The 15,269-nt window shown below is 36.9% G+C and overlaps 1 protein-coding gene across 1 annotated transcript in view; it reads right to left on the minus strand.

The window, feature by feature from the left end:
* The window catches only part of FAM151B (family with sequence similarity 151 member B), a 29,135-nt gene that overhangs the window by 10,534 nt on the left and 3,332 nt on the right, over positions 1 to 15,269 (minus strand). The window contains exons 2-4 of the mRNA XM_046001210.1: positions 11,652 to 11,777; positions 8,150 to 8,315; positions 108 to 325 (exon numbers count right to left, since the gene is read on the minus strand). Of these exons, the coding sequence (XP_045857166.1) occupies positions 108 to 325; positions 8,150 to 8,315; positions 11,652 to 11,777 (510 nt within the window). The remainder of the gene's footprint in view (positions 1 to 107; positions 326 to 8,149; positions 8,316 to 11,651; positions 11,778 to 15,269) is intronic.

Genomic DNA, 15,269 nt, shown 5'->3' on the forward strand with positions numbered 1-15,269 from the left:
TCTTAGATTTTGGAATAAGAGTTTGGTTTTGTATTTAAACCTGTTATTTTTGTATTTTGAGCAGATTTTAATTTGACCGATAAGAAATACATTTTTAAAATTATTACCTTCATTGACTTTCTCAGGATGCCATCCTGTTGTCCAACCCAGGGAAAATGTCACATCTGGAAAGAAGGATGTCACCGTGTCTATAAAAGGTTTTGCATCCACTACCCTGCTATTTCCATTTGGACCAGGAAGAATATCAGCATTAATCCACACAGGACGTTTCAGATGCCTCTTCACATTTTCCAGGAGCATCATGGATGGTTCCACAGCTGCCAGACTAAAAACATAGTTGTTGTCAATGAGACACATTCCTAAAGTAAAAGTAAAAAGTTCTTTTAGACTAGTGGTTTCAATGTTTTCAACAAAATTGTAATATGATAATGCCTGAATTAAATAAAATCAAAGATCACATTAACACCAGAGGAGAAGTTAACATATGACATATCTCAAATTGTTGACTTACACTTATTCATGAGGATACCTTAAGGGTTCTATAAACACATGAAGAATGCCACTATTTGTAGAAAGACTGAAGTTTCAAAACTGTATTAGGAACACTCAGTATAAAATAATTTAAGAAAAGACATAAATACTCAGTCATCAGAGAATGTATATATAAGACTTAAAAATTAGATATACTCATAACCTGAAAATTCACATTTATGAAACTACCTACAGTATACCTAGGCACTGTGTCTCTAATACTGGCTCATGATCTCAGAGAAAAGAGCCTCTATTCTTTCATGTATTCTTTTAAGTTTGAATGCATAAACATGTTTCTAAAACTGATTGCAAAGTATAAAATTATAACATCCTCTTAAAGCTTTTATAAATTTCATTTTCACCTCATACACATCTTTTCTGGAGTCTAGAGACAACCATATTTTAGTTACTATATTTATTTTTAAAAGATTTTATTTATTCACTGGGCAGGGAGAGGGAGAGAGCACAAGCACGGGGAGTGGCAGGCAGAGGGAGAGGGATAAGCAGACTCTCCACTGAGCAGGGCAGGGGCCCTGGGATCATGACCTGAGCAGAAGGCAGACAATTTTTTTTTTCATTTTATTTTTTTAGCGTTCCAAGATTTATTGTTTATGCACCACACCCAGTGCTCCATGCAATACGTGCCCTCCTTATTACTCATCACCAAGCTTACCCATCCCTCACCCCCTCCCTTCCAAAACCCTCAGTTTTTTCTCAGAGTCCACAGTCTCTCAAGCTTCATCTCCCCCTCCGATTTCCCCTAATTCACTTTTCCTTTCCTTCTCCTAATGTCCTCCATGATATTCCTTATGCTCCACAAGTAAGTGAAAACATATGATAATTGACTTTCTCTTCTTGGCTTATTTCACTCAGCATAATCTCCTCCAGTCCCATCCATGTTGATACAAAAGTTGGGTATTCATCCTTTCTGATGGAGGTGTAATATTCCATTGTATATATGGCCCATATCTTCTTTATCCATTTGTCTACTGAAGGGCATCTTAGTTCTTTCCACAGTTTGGCTATTGTGGCCATTGCTGCTATGAACATTGGGTTACATATGGCCCTTCTTTTCAAGACACCTGTATCTTCGGGGTAAATATCCAGTAGTACAATTGCAGGGTTATAGGGTATCTCTATTTTTAATTTCTTAAGGAATCTCCGCACTGTTTTCCAAAGTGGCTACACCAACTTGCATTCCCACCAACAGTGGGAATCTACATCCTCTCCAACACTTGTTGTTTCCTGTCTTGTTAATTTTGGCCATTCCAACTGGTGTAAGATTGTGTCTCAATGTGGTTCTGATTTGAATCTCCCTGATAGCTAATGAGGATGAACATTTTTTCATATGTCTGTTAGCCATTTGTATGTCTTCTTTGGAGAAGTGTCTGTTCATGTCTTCTGTCCATTTTTTGATGTGATTATCTGTTTTTTGAGTGTTGAGTTTGAGGAGTTCTTTATAGATCTTGGATATCAGCCCTTTGTTCGAAGTGTCATTTGTGAACATCTTCTCCCATTCTGTGGGCTGCCTCTTTGTTTTGTTGACTCTTTCCTTTGCTCTGCAGAAGCTTTTTATCTTGATGAAATCCTAAAAGTTCATTTTTACTTTTGTTTCCTTTGCCGTTGGAGACATGTCTTGAAAGAAGTTGCTGTGGCCTATGTCAAAGAGGTTACTGCCTATGTTCTTCTCTAGGATTTTGATAGATTACTGCTTCACATTAAGGTCTTTTATCCATTTGAGTTTATCTTTGTGTATGGTGTAAGAGAATGGTTGAGTTTCATTCTTCTATACATAGTTGTCCAATTTTCCTAGCACCATTTATTGAAGAGACTGTCTTTTTTCCCACTGGGTATTTTCTCCTGCTTTGTCGAAGATTATTTGACCACAGAGTTGCAGGTCCATATCTGGACTCTCTACTCTGTTCCACAGGTCTGTGTGTCTGGTTTTGTGCCAGCACTGTGCTATCTTGGTGATCACAGCTTTGTAGTAAAGCTCGAAATCAGGCAACATGATGTCCCCAGTTTCGTTTTTCTTTTTCAACATTTCCTTAGCAATTCAGGGTCCTTTTTGGTTCCATACAAAATTTAGGATTGCTTATTCCAGCACTTTGAAAATGCCAGTGAAATTTTGATCAGGATGGCACTGAAAGTATAGATTGCTTTGGGCAGTATAGACATTTTAACAATGTTTATTCTTCTGATCCATGGACATGGAATGCTTTTCCATCTTTTTGTGTCTTCCTCAATTTCTTTCATGAGTGTTCTGTAGTTCCTCAATACAGATCTTTACCTCTTTGGTTAGGTTTATTCCCAGGTATCTTATGCTTCTTGGTGCTATAGTAAATGCAATCTATTCTCTAATTTCCCTTTCTATATTTTCATTTTTAGTGTATAAGAAAGCAACTGATTTCTGTGCATTGATTTTTTTTTATCCTGCCACATTACTGAATTGCTGTATGAGTTCTAGTAGTTTGGGGGTGGAGTCTTTTGGGTTTTCCATATAAAGTATCATGTCATCTGCAGAGACAAAGAGTTTGACTTCTTCGTCGTCAGTTTGAATACCTTTTATTTCTTTTTGTTTTCTCATTGATGTTGCTAGGACTTCTAGTACATTGTTGAACAACAGTAGCAAGGGTGGGCATCCTTGTCATGTTCCTGATCTCAAAGGGAAGGCTGTCAGCTTTTTCCCCATTGAGAATGATAATTGCTGTGGGTTTTTCATAAATAGATTTTATGAAGTTGAGAAACAGTCCTCTATCCCTATACTTTGAAATTTTAATTAGGAATGGATGCTGTATTTTGTCAAATGCTTTTTCTGCATCAACTGAGAGGACCACGTGGTTCTTCACTCTTCTCTTATTGATTTGTTCTATCACATTTATTGATTTGCAAATGTTGAACCACCCTTGCATCCCAGGGATAAATCCCACCTGGTCATGGTGGGATGTACTGTTGGATTCTATTAGCAAGGATCTTGTTGAGAATCTTGGCATCCATATTCATCAGGGATATTGGTCTGAAATTCTCCTTTTTGATGGGGTCTTTGCCTGGTTTAGGGATCAGGGTAATGCCGGCTTCATAGAAAGACTCTGGAAGTTTTCCTTCTGTTTCTATTTTCTGAAACAGCTTCAGGAGAATAGGTATTATTTCTTCTTTGAATGTTTGGTAGTATTCCCCAGGAGATCTGTCAGGTCCTGGGCTCTTGTTTTGGGGGAAGTTTTTGATCACTTCTTCAATCTCATTACTAGATATTGATCTATTCAGGTTGTCAATTTCTTCCTGTTTCAGTCTTGGAAGTTTATAGCTTTCCAGGAGTGCATCCATTTAAAAGGCAGACACTTAACCTGGTGAGCTACCAGGTGCCTCTTCAGTTACTACTTAAATAAAAAAGCAGTTTTACTCTTTTCTCTACATCTATTCTAACTGACATCTATAGATTTTGAAATAAGATTCTAATCAGCCTACATAAATTTTTCTTATTTTTAAAGATATATTTATTTTATAAATAAATAAAATAATATTTTGTATCTTTAGAGAGAGCGAGCAGGGTGAGGGGTAGAGGGAAAGGAAGAGAGAGAATCCTCAAGCAGACTCTTTGCTAAGAGCAGAGCCCAACTCAGGACTCCATCCCAGAACCCTGTGATCATGACCTGAGCTGAAATGAAGAGTTGGATGCTTAACCAACTGAGCCACCCAGGCACCCCCATAAATTTTACTTTTTAAAAATATATACATATGAACTTTACTGGACTACTACACTACTTATAATTCTGAATCTCTTCCAAATCTTTAAGGCCTAAGTTTGCTTCTGAGAAAATTAGGTTTTAGTGACTACTCCAGTGGGAGGTAGGAGTTGGGGAGATGGCTGTTAGAGGGGAACATTCAGTATCCTCTCCTCACATTTCTGTCTTTCTTAGTGGATTCGAGTCCACCTGCCTATGCTTCCAGCACTCTTCAACTCACTCCTTTCGGGCCTCCTAGTATAAGAAGAAAAAGTAATAACTTCCCTATTTATTAGGTCATATTTATTAGTGAGAAAGGATACTATCATTAAAACCAGAGGAAGCTAACCTCCAACCTCTCTTTCACTCTGCTCCTGTGTAGTGAACTTCTTTTTGTAAAATACATTTTATTTATTTTATTTATTTATTAGAGAGATAGAGAGAGAGCACAAGTAGACAGAGCAGTGAGCAGAGGGAGAGGGAGAAGCAGGCTTCCTGCCTAGCAGGGAGCCTGATGTGGGGCTCGATCCCAGGACCCTGGGATCATGACCTAAGCCAAAGGCAGACACTTAACCAACTGAGCCCCCCAGGTGCCCCATGAACTTCTTTTTGTTCATTCTTCTCGCTCTGAAATGGAGGCCCTAAATGTTAGTGGATTACTAAACTCTAATGCTAGACCTTGCAGACTTTAATTCAGATGCTATCATTCCTCTGTCTCAAATGCTTTCTGCCTTGATTAGTATCAGTGCCATGTTAAAATATAATCCCGAGATCAGGTACCCCCATTTTTGGTAGCAAGCAACTTGTATCTGTGACCCCAAAGCTTGCTTATCTGCAAGTCCTATAGCAGCAGCCAAGTTCCAGTGGGGTTCTGCTCTTCATGGGTGGAAGAGGAAGAAAACCTGAATTAATTCACACATGTCTGCCACCAACATCTCTTTTTCCAGAAAAAAATTGATTTCTTAAGAAATCTGGTGTCTGTGAAGGTTGGATTAAACACTAATCTCCAGTTTACATTCAGGGAGGAGATTCTTAGTCTTTCTCAATTTAGTAAGGTGATATAAGGCTATTCAATAATGGCTTACTACTGGATAACATCAGAAGACAGCATCTTCTCCCCAAAATTGAAATCCCACCAGCATATATGAAGGGTCTACTATGCGCAAAGCACTGTGCAGTTAAACCCAAGGAGTTATGACATAGAACATAATGAAAAAGAATTCAATATATATATTCTATATGTAAATATTTTCATTTTTGCTGATATAGACTATGTTAATAATGTTACTTGTCCTTATCAGTAACTTAAATAAGAAAAACAAAACCTATATTAAGAAAAACCTAAAACCTTACTGAAGAAAATAAAAACTTTTGTGTTGTAATTTTTATTTTTCTGGAACAGAAAGCTGACAAAACAATGGTAAAATTCTTCTTGAAGAGTAAATGTCGAGGAAAAGCCATAACATTGAGTATGCACTTTGCCCAACAGCAACATATAAGGTATACTTCAAAGAATAACATACCATGTTTCAGATAAATTTTAGTACTTAGTTATTATTTGTATAACAAAAAAATAACTTACAGCCATAAAATAAGAACCAGTAAAATTTGACTAATAGGTCCATCAGCTCCTTTTTTTTTTTTTAAATATTTTATTTATTTGACAGAGAGAAATCACAACTAGGCAGAGAGGCAGGCAGAGAGAGAGGAGGAAGCAGGCTCCCCGCGGAGCAGAGAGCCCAATGTGGGGCTCGATCCCAGGACCCTGAGATCATGACCCAAGCCAAAGGCAGAGGCTTTAACCCACTGAGCCACCCAGGCGCCCCCCATCAGCTCCTTTTACAGAGGTAGCACAGAGTCTTCCTTCACAGTGTAACTCTCTAGCCAGGCTGGCAGATTTCCTACCAACTCTGTGACAGTAAGCAGTCTGCTGACTCCTCTCTGCCTCTCTTTCCGCATCTGGAAATGAGGATGATAGCAATAAGCTACCTCCTAGGATTGCTATGAGGATCAAGTGAATCAACACATTCAGTGCTCTTAGAAAAGTGTGTGACACGATATACATGTCCATAGAACTAATTGATAAATTCATTTCCCTTCAAATATGTTCTGACCAAAAAATCTGCAAAACCCATTTCTTGGTGGCTCAGCATATGTGTGTGTGTGTGTGTGGTAGCTGCTAGGAATGAAAGTGCTGATCTGACTAGTGAGGAGCCACAGAATGTATTAGAACAATTCAATGGGCAATAGTAAACATATACATGAAAAGGCAAGGAGAGCTAAAACTCTGAGTCACCAAACATTAAAGATCAAATGCTTTATTTCATGGTATAGAGAAAACTAAAAGAGCTCCAGGAAACCTGGGCTCTTGTCCTAGCTCAGCTGTTACGTTTAGCTCTTGTTCTTGAGTCAATTATTTAACTTCTCTAGGATTAAGTCTCTTTGTCAATAAAACAGAGTTGGCCCATTCACCACTCTAAGAGCTTTAAGATCTTAAAATAGCTCTCTCCCAGGACCTGGTTGGCTCAGTTGGCTAAGCACCTGCCTTTGGCTCAGGTCATGATCCCAGGGTCCTGGCATTAAGCCATGCTTGGGGGCTCCCTGCTCAGAGGGGAGAGTATGCTTCTCCCTCTACCTCTCCTCTGGCTTACGCTCTCTCTTGCTTACTCTCTCAAATAAATAAATAAATAAATAAATAAATAAAATCTTTTAAAAAGTTAGCTCTATCATTCACCAAGAGTATAGTGAGGTTTACTGGTATATTTAGTCCCACAACAAGCAGAGTCACGTTAATAATTCTATAAGTGAGATTTCCAAATCTTTATTAATTTCTTGAGAAAATTCAATTTAAAAGTATTGTTCATAGATAAGGTAGGTTTTACCACAATCTATTTTTTAGATTTTATTTATTTGACAGAGAGGTGAGCGAGAGTACAAGCGGTGGGGGAGGGGCGTGGAGGGAGAGGCAAAGTGAGAGGGAGAAGCAGACTCAGCGCTGAGTAGGGAGCCTGATGCAGGGCTGGATCCCTGCACACTGGGATCATGACCTGAGCCGAAGGCAGACGCTTAACCCACTGAGACACCCAGATGCCCTAAATCCCAGACTTTCATAGCAGTCACCTTCATGGGGCTTATGGTGAGCTTTTGTGGTAGCACAGTATATTCCTGGCTTTACCTATAATTTTTACACTGCCAAAATATTGCAAAAGTAAAATTTTCCATGACAGCCATAGAAAAGGAAATAACACTTAATCTTGCTCTTCGCTGTCAATGCTTCCAAAATATAATTTATAAGAAACTCTTGGATTATTGAAAGACTTCTAGATAACTTCCCATATACAAATACAATGTAAATCAGGTAGGATATGCATTAGCTACCTGAACTACTACCAACTCTCTCTCAGACTACTTTTTCTTTTTTTTTAAAAAGAGGGTAAGTTGTGGGGGCGGGGTTGGGAGGTAGGGAGAGAGAATCCTAAGCAGGCTCCATGCCCAGCACTTAGTGCAATGCGGGACGTGATCTCACAACCCTGAGATCATGACCTGAGCTAAAATCAAGAGTCTGATGCTTAACTGACTGAGCCACCCAGGTTCCCTTCGGACTACTTTTAGTGAAAGTAGCATTTTAAATTTTACCATTCTATTATCACAATGGTCATTTGTGATAAATTCCTTTGTAAAAATGAACTTAATTTTAGCTTCAAAGGGTTCCTAAGAAACAATTTAAGTGAACAGCTCAATAAGTCTTAGGTCCCTTCTTGAAACATACTAGTTTGTAATTCCACTTTCAGTTTGAAGTATAAACTTAGTCAAGTATAGATATATGAAGCTATTAACCTTTTATTTTCATTGTTACTCTACAACAACTAAAAGACTGAAAATGTTTATACAAATACCTCTTGAAATCCAGCTTGATGCCTTTATTGCTTTTTATAACTGCAGTCAGCCATTCCTGTAAAGTATTATCACTATTTGTTTCAGGAGGATGGGCCATGATTGGTTGGCTATATTCTGACCCATCACTAGGAAGAAGGACATCAGCCTCTATCATGTGAGCGGTACCTGTCCAAATAAAAGAACTTAAGTTAATGCTAATAAAACAAGGACTGAAGAAGATGTCAGGTCCAGTAGTCTTTTGAGGAAGATAAAAACTAACATTTACTGAATAACTACTAAGTACCAGGTACTGTACTAGGCCTTCAACAGTTTGTTTCACAGATGAGCAAACAGGTGAGGAGTTAAATGCCTTTCTGTAGATCATACAGCTCTTAAGCTGATGTTAAAATACTAATTTCTTTCCAGTACATAGCAAAGTGAGTATACAAAAGGAAGGATTAATATGTGTTCATTGAAATTTCTGAGAATAAAATAGTACTTTTATCTTCTCACTCCTCACATTAGAAACTATAGATATTTATTGCTTATAGGAACACTTTTCCTGAAGATGTTACAAAAGTTTTTTTAAATACATATTTTATTTGTTCAAAAAGACTCAATGTTTTCTGTTTTTCTTACCAGCACATTTTAAAATATGAATGTGTTTAAAATCTAAATGTTAATAAATAAAATTTAAATGCTGGAACCATAAAATAAAATTACATTATATGTAATAACCTCCATAACAACTTTGACTATTCTGAGCTCTGCATGTGTTGACAGTGCAATAAATACCAAGTGGTACTTTTACATTGTTCCTCCTATACTCTGTTTTTTTAAAATCATAGACATTGTTGAAAATCCAGTTTCCCATGTTAACCAAACTGAAACAGATCTATCAATAATAGTTATACTATGTTTAAATATTCTGGGAGAAATGAGATAAATCACTGAAATATAGCCTTCATATCTCTAGGATCCTCTCTCTTTTCCTTTAGCCTTAAAAGAAATCACAAAACTAACCATGGCTGAAAAAAGGGATTTGTGAGGAACATTTCCAAACTATAAAATTTGGGGATCTGGCTTTGCCTAACAGAATGTAAAAAGGACATTATCTGAAGACTAAGTAACCTATGAAAACTTCCTGGATCAATATATTGATCTATTGATCTCTATACTATTTTTAGTATAGTATACTAAAAAATACTGTATTTTTAGTATAAGATTTCAGCATACACTACTATGAATTATAAATTTTTAACAATTTTTTTCCAAATTTTTAGTTGCTGTTACATAGAAATAAAATTTATTTTCTGTTTTGACTTTGTATCCTGAGATTTTTCTAAATTTACCCATGAATTTCAATCATTTATCTGTAGCAATTTTTTGATTTTCTATATATAAAACCATTATGTCTGTAAGTAGTACTTTATTTCTTCCTTTTTTCCATTTTTAAAAATTAACATAGGGGTGCCTGGGTGGCTTAGTTGGTTAGGCATCTGCCTTTGGCTGGGATCATGATCCCGGGGTTCTGGGATCCAATCCCGAAGGCTTCCTATTTAGCAGGGAGTCTGCTTCTCCTTCTGACCCTCTCCCCTGCTCATGCTCTCTTTCTCTCTCTCTCTCTCTCTAATAAATGAACAAAATCTTTTAAAAATTGACATATAATTAATAAATAAAATCTTTTTAAAAAATTGACATATAATTCACAGACCATAAAATTCTACTTTTACAGTATACATTCAATAGTTTCTTATTTTTTATTTTTTAGATTTTTTAAAAATTTATTTATTTGACAGAGAGAGAGAGAGAGCATAAGCAGGAGGAGCAGCAGGCAGAGGAAGAGGGAGAAGCAGGATCCCTGCTGAGCAGAGAGCCTGATGTTGGCTCCATCTAGGACCTTGGGATCATGACCTGAGCCAAAGGTAGACACTTAACCAACTGAGCCTCCCAGGAGCCCCAATTCAGTGGTTTTTTAGGATATTCAAAAGGCTGTGCAACCACCATCAGTACTTAATGACAGAAAATTTTCATTATTCCAAAAGAAACCCTGTATCCATTAGCATTCACTCCTTATTCTCTACTCCCACCAGCTCCTGGCATCCACTAAACAACTTTTTCTTGAGTGTTGCTTTTGCTAAAATTCATTTATTACACAATCACGATATGGTTATTATGTGTTAGGCACTGTTTTAGGTATCAAGGATTCCATATTAAACCAAAGGTCCTCCTTTTGAGGAGGAAGAATAACGGTTAAAAAATATCTTTACAGTAAAAGAAATATATATTCAGGTACATTAACTGGATACATAATTGAGTAGGATGCAAAAGATGCATTAACTTTTACAATAAAACTTGGGACTGTGGAGTTTTCCTTGTTGTACCAGGTCACTTTGAGCTATGCCCTAGACCTCTCGGGTGATATGCTTTCAGTCTCCTGTGCTGCTGCAGCCAACACGGGTACTTCATAGGAAGTAGCTAAAAAAACTGCTATAGGGGGCGCCTGGGTGGCTCAATGGTTTGGGCTGCTGCCTTCGGCTCGGGTCGTGGTCTCGGGGTCCTGGGATCGAGTCCCGCATCGGGCTCTCTGCTTGGCGGGGAGCCTGCTTCCCTCTCACTCTCTCTGTCTGCCTCTCTGTCTACTTGTGATCTCTCTCTGTCAAATAAATAAATAAAATCTTTAAAAAAAAAAAAAAAAAAAAAAAAAAAAAAAAAACTGCTATAGTGTTCATCTATAATGAAGGGATATATATAACTATATATCCTATATAGATATATAGAGATATAGATAAAAGACAGATATAGATAAAGACAGATAAATACATACATGTGAGATATATATATATATATATTTTTTTTTTAATAGATTAAGTTAGTAAACCAAAGTCCTGGTTTCTAGCCCAAGGCAATTAATTATAAATTAGTACACAATGGCTTCATCCATCCATTCAACATATACCTGTTGAACTTCTCCTTAGTACACTATAAAGGACACAAAAATATGTAAGAGATACAACACTGATCTTAAAAATATGCTCAAATAACTACAATGTATAAGCAAGTGTAATAATATATTAAGAGTTTCAAGTAGACACAGAAAAAGTAAATCACTTCTGGAAAATAAGAAAATTTTTCCATTATGCAAATTTGTTCATTTTGTAAACAAAATGAGATCTTTTATAAAAGTACTTATGTCAGGGGCACCTGGGTGGCTCAGTGGGTTGAGCCACTGCCTTCAGCTCAGGTCATGATCTCAGGGTCCTGGGATCGAGTCCCACATCGGGCTCTCTCTCAGCAGAGAGCCTGCTTCCTTTCCTCTCTCTCTGCCTGCCTCTCTTGTGATTTCTCTCTGTCAAATAAATAAATAAAATCTTTAAAAAAAAAAAAAAAGTACTTACGTCAGCCTACAATTTGTACTTTGATCATCTAAGTCTTTGATACCCACAAATATGCCTATATATCACAAAATGACCTGAATCAATCTATTATCCAGTGTAAATACAAGAAACTGTATTGACTTACTTTTCAGTGCCTCATTCAGTTGTGCCTTATGGTTAGCTGCATGATACCAGACGATCTCAGTGCCATCTTCTGTTGTGATCAGGTTATTTCTCAGAAAATATTCTAGTACATTTTCACTCCAAGATCCTAAAACAACATTTAAATAAAAATGAATGGATTGTTTTTGATAGGGCAAACATTTTTTTTAAAGATTTTATTTATTTGTCAGAGAGAGAGAGACAGAGAGAGACATCACAAGTAGGCAGAGAGGCAGGCAGAAGCAGAGGGAGAAGCAGGCTCCCCGCCAAGCAAGGAGCCCGATATGGGACATGATCCCAGGACGCTGGGATCATGACCTGAGCCTAAGGCAGCCGCTTAACCAACTGAGCCACCCAGGCGTCCCGGGGCAAACATTTTTTAATAATATTGGGCAAAGCATATTTTTGGGGAGAATAAAAGGTAATTAAACTGGAAATTATACAAGATTTCAAAAATTGAGAACAAACACTATGATGTGGCAGGTGTATATTATATATATAAGCTTGCTATATATAAGTTATAATTAGTAAGCATATAGGATAGTCTATCTGAAACTCAGAAGCATGAGGAAGTAGGGAGGAAGAAAAATAAATGGTAAGAAGCAGTTATTTTAAAGATTTTAAAAAGAAATTTATTTGACAGAAATCACAAGAAGTCAGAGAGGCAGGCAGAGAGTGAGAGGGGGAAGTAGGCTCCCCGCTGAGCAGAGAGTCCATCCCAGGACCCTGAGATCATGACCTAAGCTGAAGGCAGAGGCTTTAACCCACTGAGCTAGCCAGGCACCCCAAGAAGCAGTTATTCTAAAACAAGAATTTTCACATGATATTGTTTCCAATCCTGGACTATAAATAAGTAAAATGTATGTGAAGTCATATTAAAAGCTATATTAAAACTTCTTAAATTTTGTGCAACTTAATTGTTTTCTTCACCTGAGGCCCCATTCTATATTCATATAACAATTTAGAATCTTAAACAACACATGTAAGTATATTCACCTTCGGATTATGAATCTCAACAATATTTATATGAGTGACTAAGCTTCTGAATTAGTAATTATAGATTTATCTAGCATGTAAAAATACACATAATTCCCTATCAACTACTTTTTGGCTCACCATATTTTCTCTTAATTAAGTCTTAAAATATGTGAGTTAAGACTAAAATACTTGAATCCAAGTCTACTCCATTCTATGTCATATCCCAATATAACAATGAGAAAAATAGTTATGTACATAATTCTTGTTTATTCAGTTAAACATTTTAGTGCCTACCAATTGGCTGCAAATTCCTTACGCATGAGACTGTCTTCTGTTAATTATTTTTTTATTCACTCTGCCTAATAACTGTTAAAAACCTACAAACGGCCAGCAGAAACTGCCAATTAAGACATCAAGGAAAAAGCAAATTTTGATTAGAGAATGGAGGGACATAAAAAAGAGAACTTCTTAATATGCATGGAATTTAGCAACCACCCTGTATATTGAGCTACAGAATAAAGGTGAGACTTAGCTATAGTATCCATTATAATCCAAAATTACATGGTTCTATTTAGCATATGCAACAGTCACAGACTATTCAGACTCAGATGAAAATACATAGCAATTTTTTAAATACTTGAGTTAGGCATTTTTAGAAGGCACATTATTTATAGGCTAAAACAGAAATGTCCTACAATGGAAAAACAATTAAAACATAGTATATCTTCATGATAAAATATGTGACTGATATAGTTGTTTAAAAAGTTTTTGAGATGGAGTGCCTGGGTGACGCAGCTGGTTAAGAATCTGCTTTTGGCTCAGGTCATGATCTCAGGGTCTTGGGATCAAGCCCTGCATCCCCGCTTGGCAGGAAGCCTGCTTCTCCCTCTCCCACTCCCCCTGCTAGTGTTCCCTCTCTTGCTGTTCTCTGTCAATAAGTAAATATTAAAAAAAAAAAAATGTAATAGCAAGAGTGAAAATAACCTAAATACCCATCACCAGCGATTCATTAAATAAATTATGGTATATCCAAGCAAAGGAACATTATGCAGCCATTAAAAAGAATGAGGCAAATCCATATATACTGATATAATCTCAAAGATATGTTAAACGGAATAAAAGCACAATGGAGAACAATATGTATGGGACTCTGGCAGGAAGAATAATGACCCCTCCCCCACCGAAGAGGTCCATGTTCTAATTCCTGTAAATTGTGAATATGTTATATTACATGGCAAGGGGAATCAAAGTGACAAACAGAATTAAGGTTGCTATTCATTTGCTTTTGAGGTGTGGAGATTAGCTGGGATTATCCAGGTGGGCCCAATGAACCACAAAATCCTTGTAAGTGAAAGAGAGAGGCAGGAGAGTGGTGTCAGAGTGATACAATGTAAAAAAACAAAAAACAAAAACCAAAAAACTTCACTAGCCATTGTTGGCTCTGAAATGGGGGAAGAGACCAAAAGCCAAGGAACTCAAGCAGTCTCTAGAGGATGGTGAAGGCTAAAACACAGATTCTCTCCTAGAGCCTCCAGAAGGAATGCAGTCATGCTGCTGCCACTTTGATTTTAGGTCAGTGAGACCATTTTAGACTTCTGACCTACAGAACTATAAGATAATAAATGTGTGTTGTTTCAGTAACAAAAGCTAATGCTCTAAAAAAAGTAGTCTGTATATTTTTTTTAAAATTAGGAGAAAACAAAAAAAGAGATACATAGTATATGGTGGCATGCATGTAGACTATGTTCTTAAAATTCAGGATTGTTAGGGTCAACGAAAGGAAGAGGCAGAACTGAAATAAAGTATTTAGCTGAGGTCTGAGAATTGCAATTTAGGGAGTTTTTAAAAAATTCAAAGTCAGAAAAAAAAAATTCAAAGTCAGGGGTTTTTTAAGACAAAGAATGCTTCTATATGTTGTTTTACAAAAAATTTTAACTGATTTTGAGGGCAGAAAATTAATCTTAGCTAAACAGAGTTAGTTGCTAAGTCTATCAATAAGAAAAATTCTGTTACTGTAGTAAGTTGCAGGTACTCCTGCAGAGACCTTGGAATATTTGCAGTTTAGCCCAGTTCAAAAGTTCGGGGTTCTACCTGATGAGAAGGTGAGTAAACCCCTCCTCATTAATTGCCTTCTGGCCCCATTTTATAAGCCCTTGACATAAATTATTCCATTTTATTTCACCAGTTACATTAGAAAATATATCAAAAAGTTACTATTGGCATTGTATGGCCATTTTTTCCTACTTCAACATATTCTACAAATGTTCTATAATGAGCATGTATTATATTTACAATTAGGAACAAACTTAAGCTGAAAAAAGAATATGTCACCAAAGCTGTCTAATGTGACTACTTAGGATTATGTAAAAAATACTGTAAGCTTCTGGGTGCCCCTGTGGGGCTTGATCAGTTAGGGCCCCTGGGTGGCTCAGTCAGTTTAACATCTCACTCTTGATTTCAGCTCAGCTCATGATCTTAGGGGCCTGGGATCTAGTGTTGCATCCAGCTCCTTGCTCAGCAGGGAGTCTGCTTAAGATTCTCTCCCTCTCCCTCCCACCCCCCAATCTCTCTCAAATAAATAAATAAATCTTAAAAAAATAACAAAGATACTGTAACCTTCTGG

This window comes from Meles meles, chromosome 3 (assembly GCF_922984935.1).
Source record: "Meles meles chromosome 3, mMelMel3.1 paternal haplotype, whole genome shotgun sequence".
Taxonomy (NCBI): domain Eukaryota; kingdom Metazoa; phylum Chordata; class Mammalia; order Carnivora; family Mustelidae; genus Meles; species Meles meles.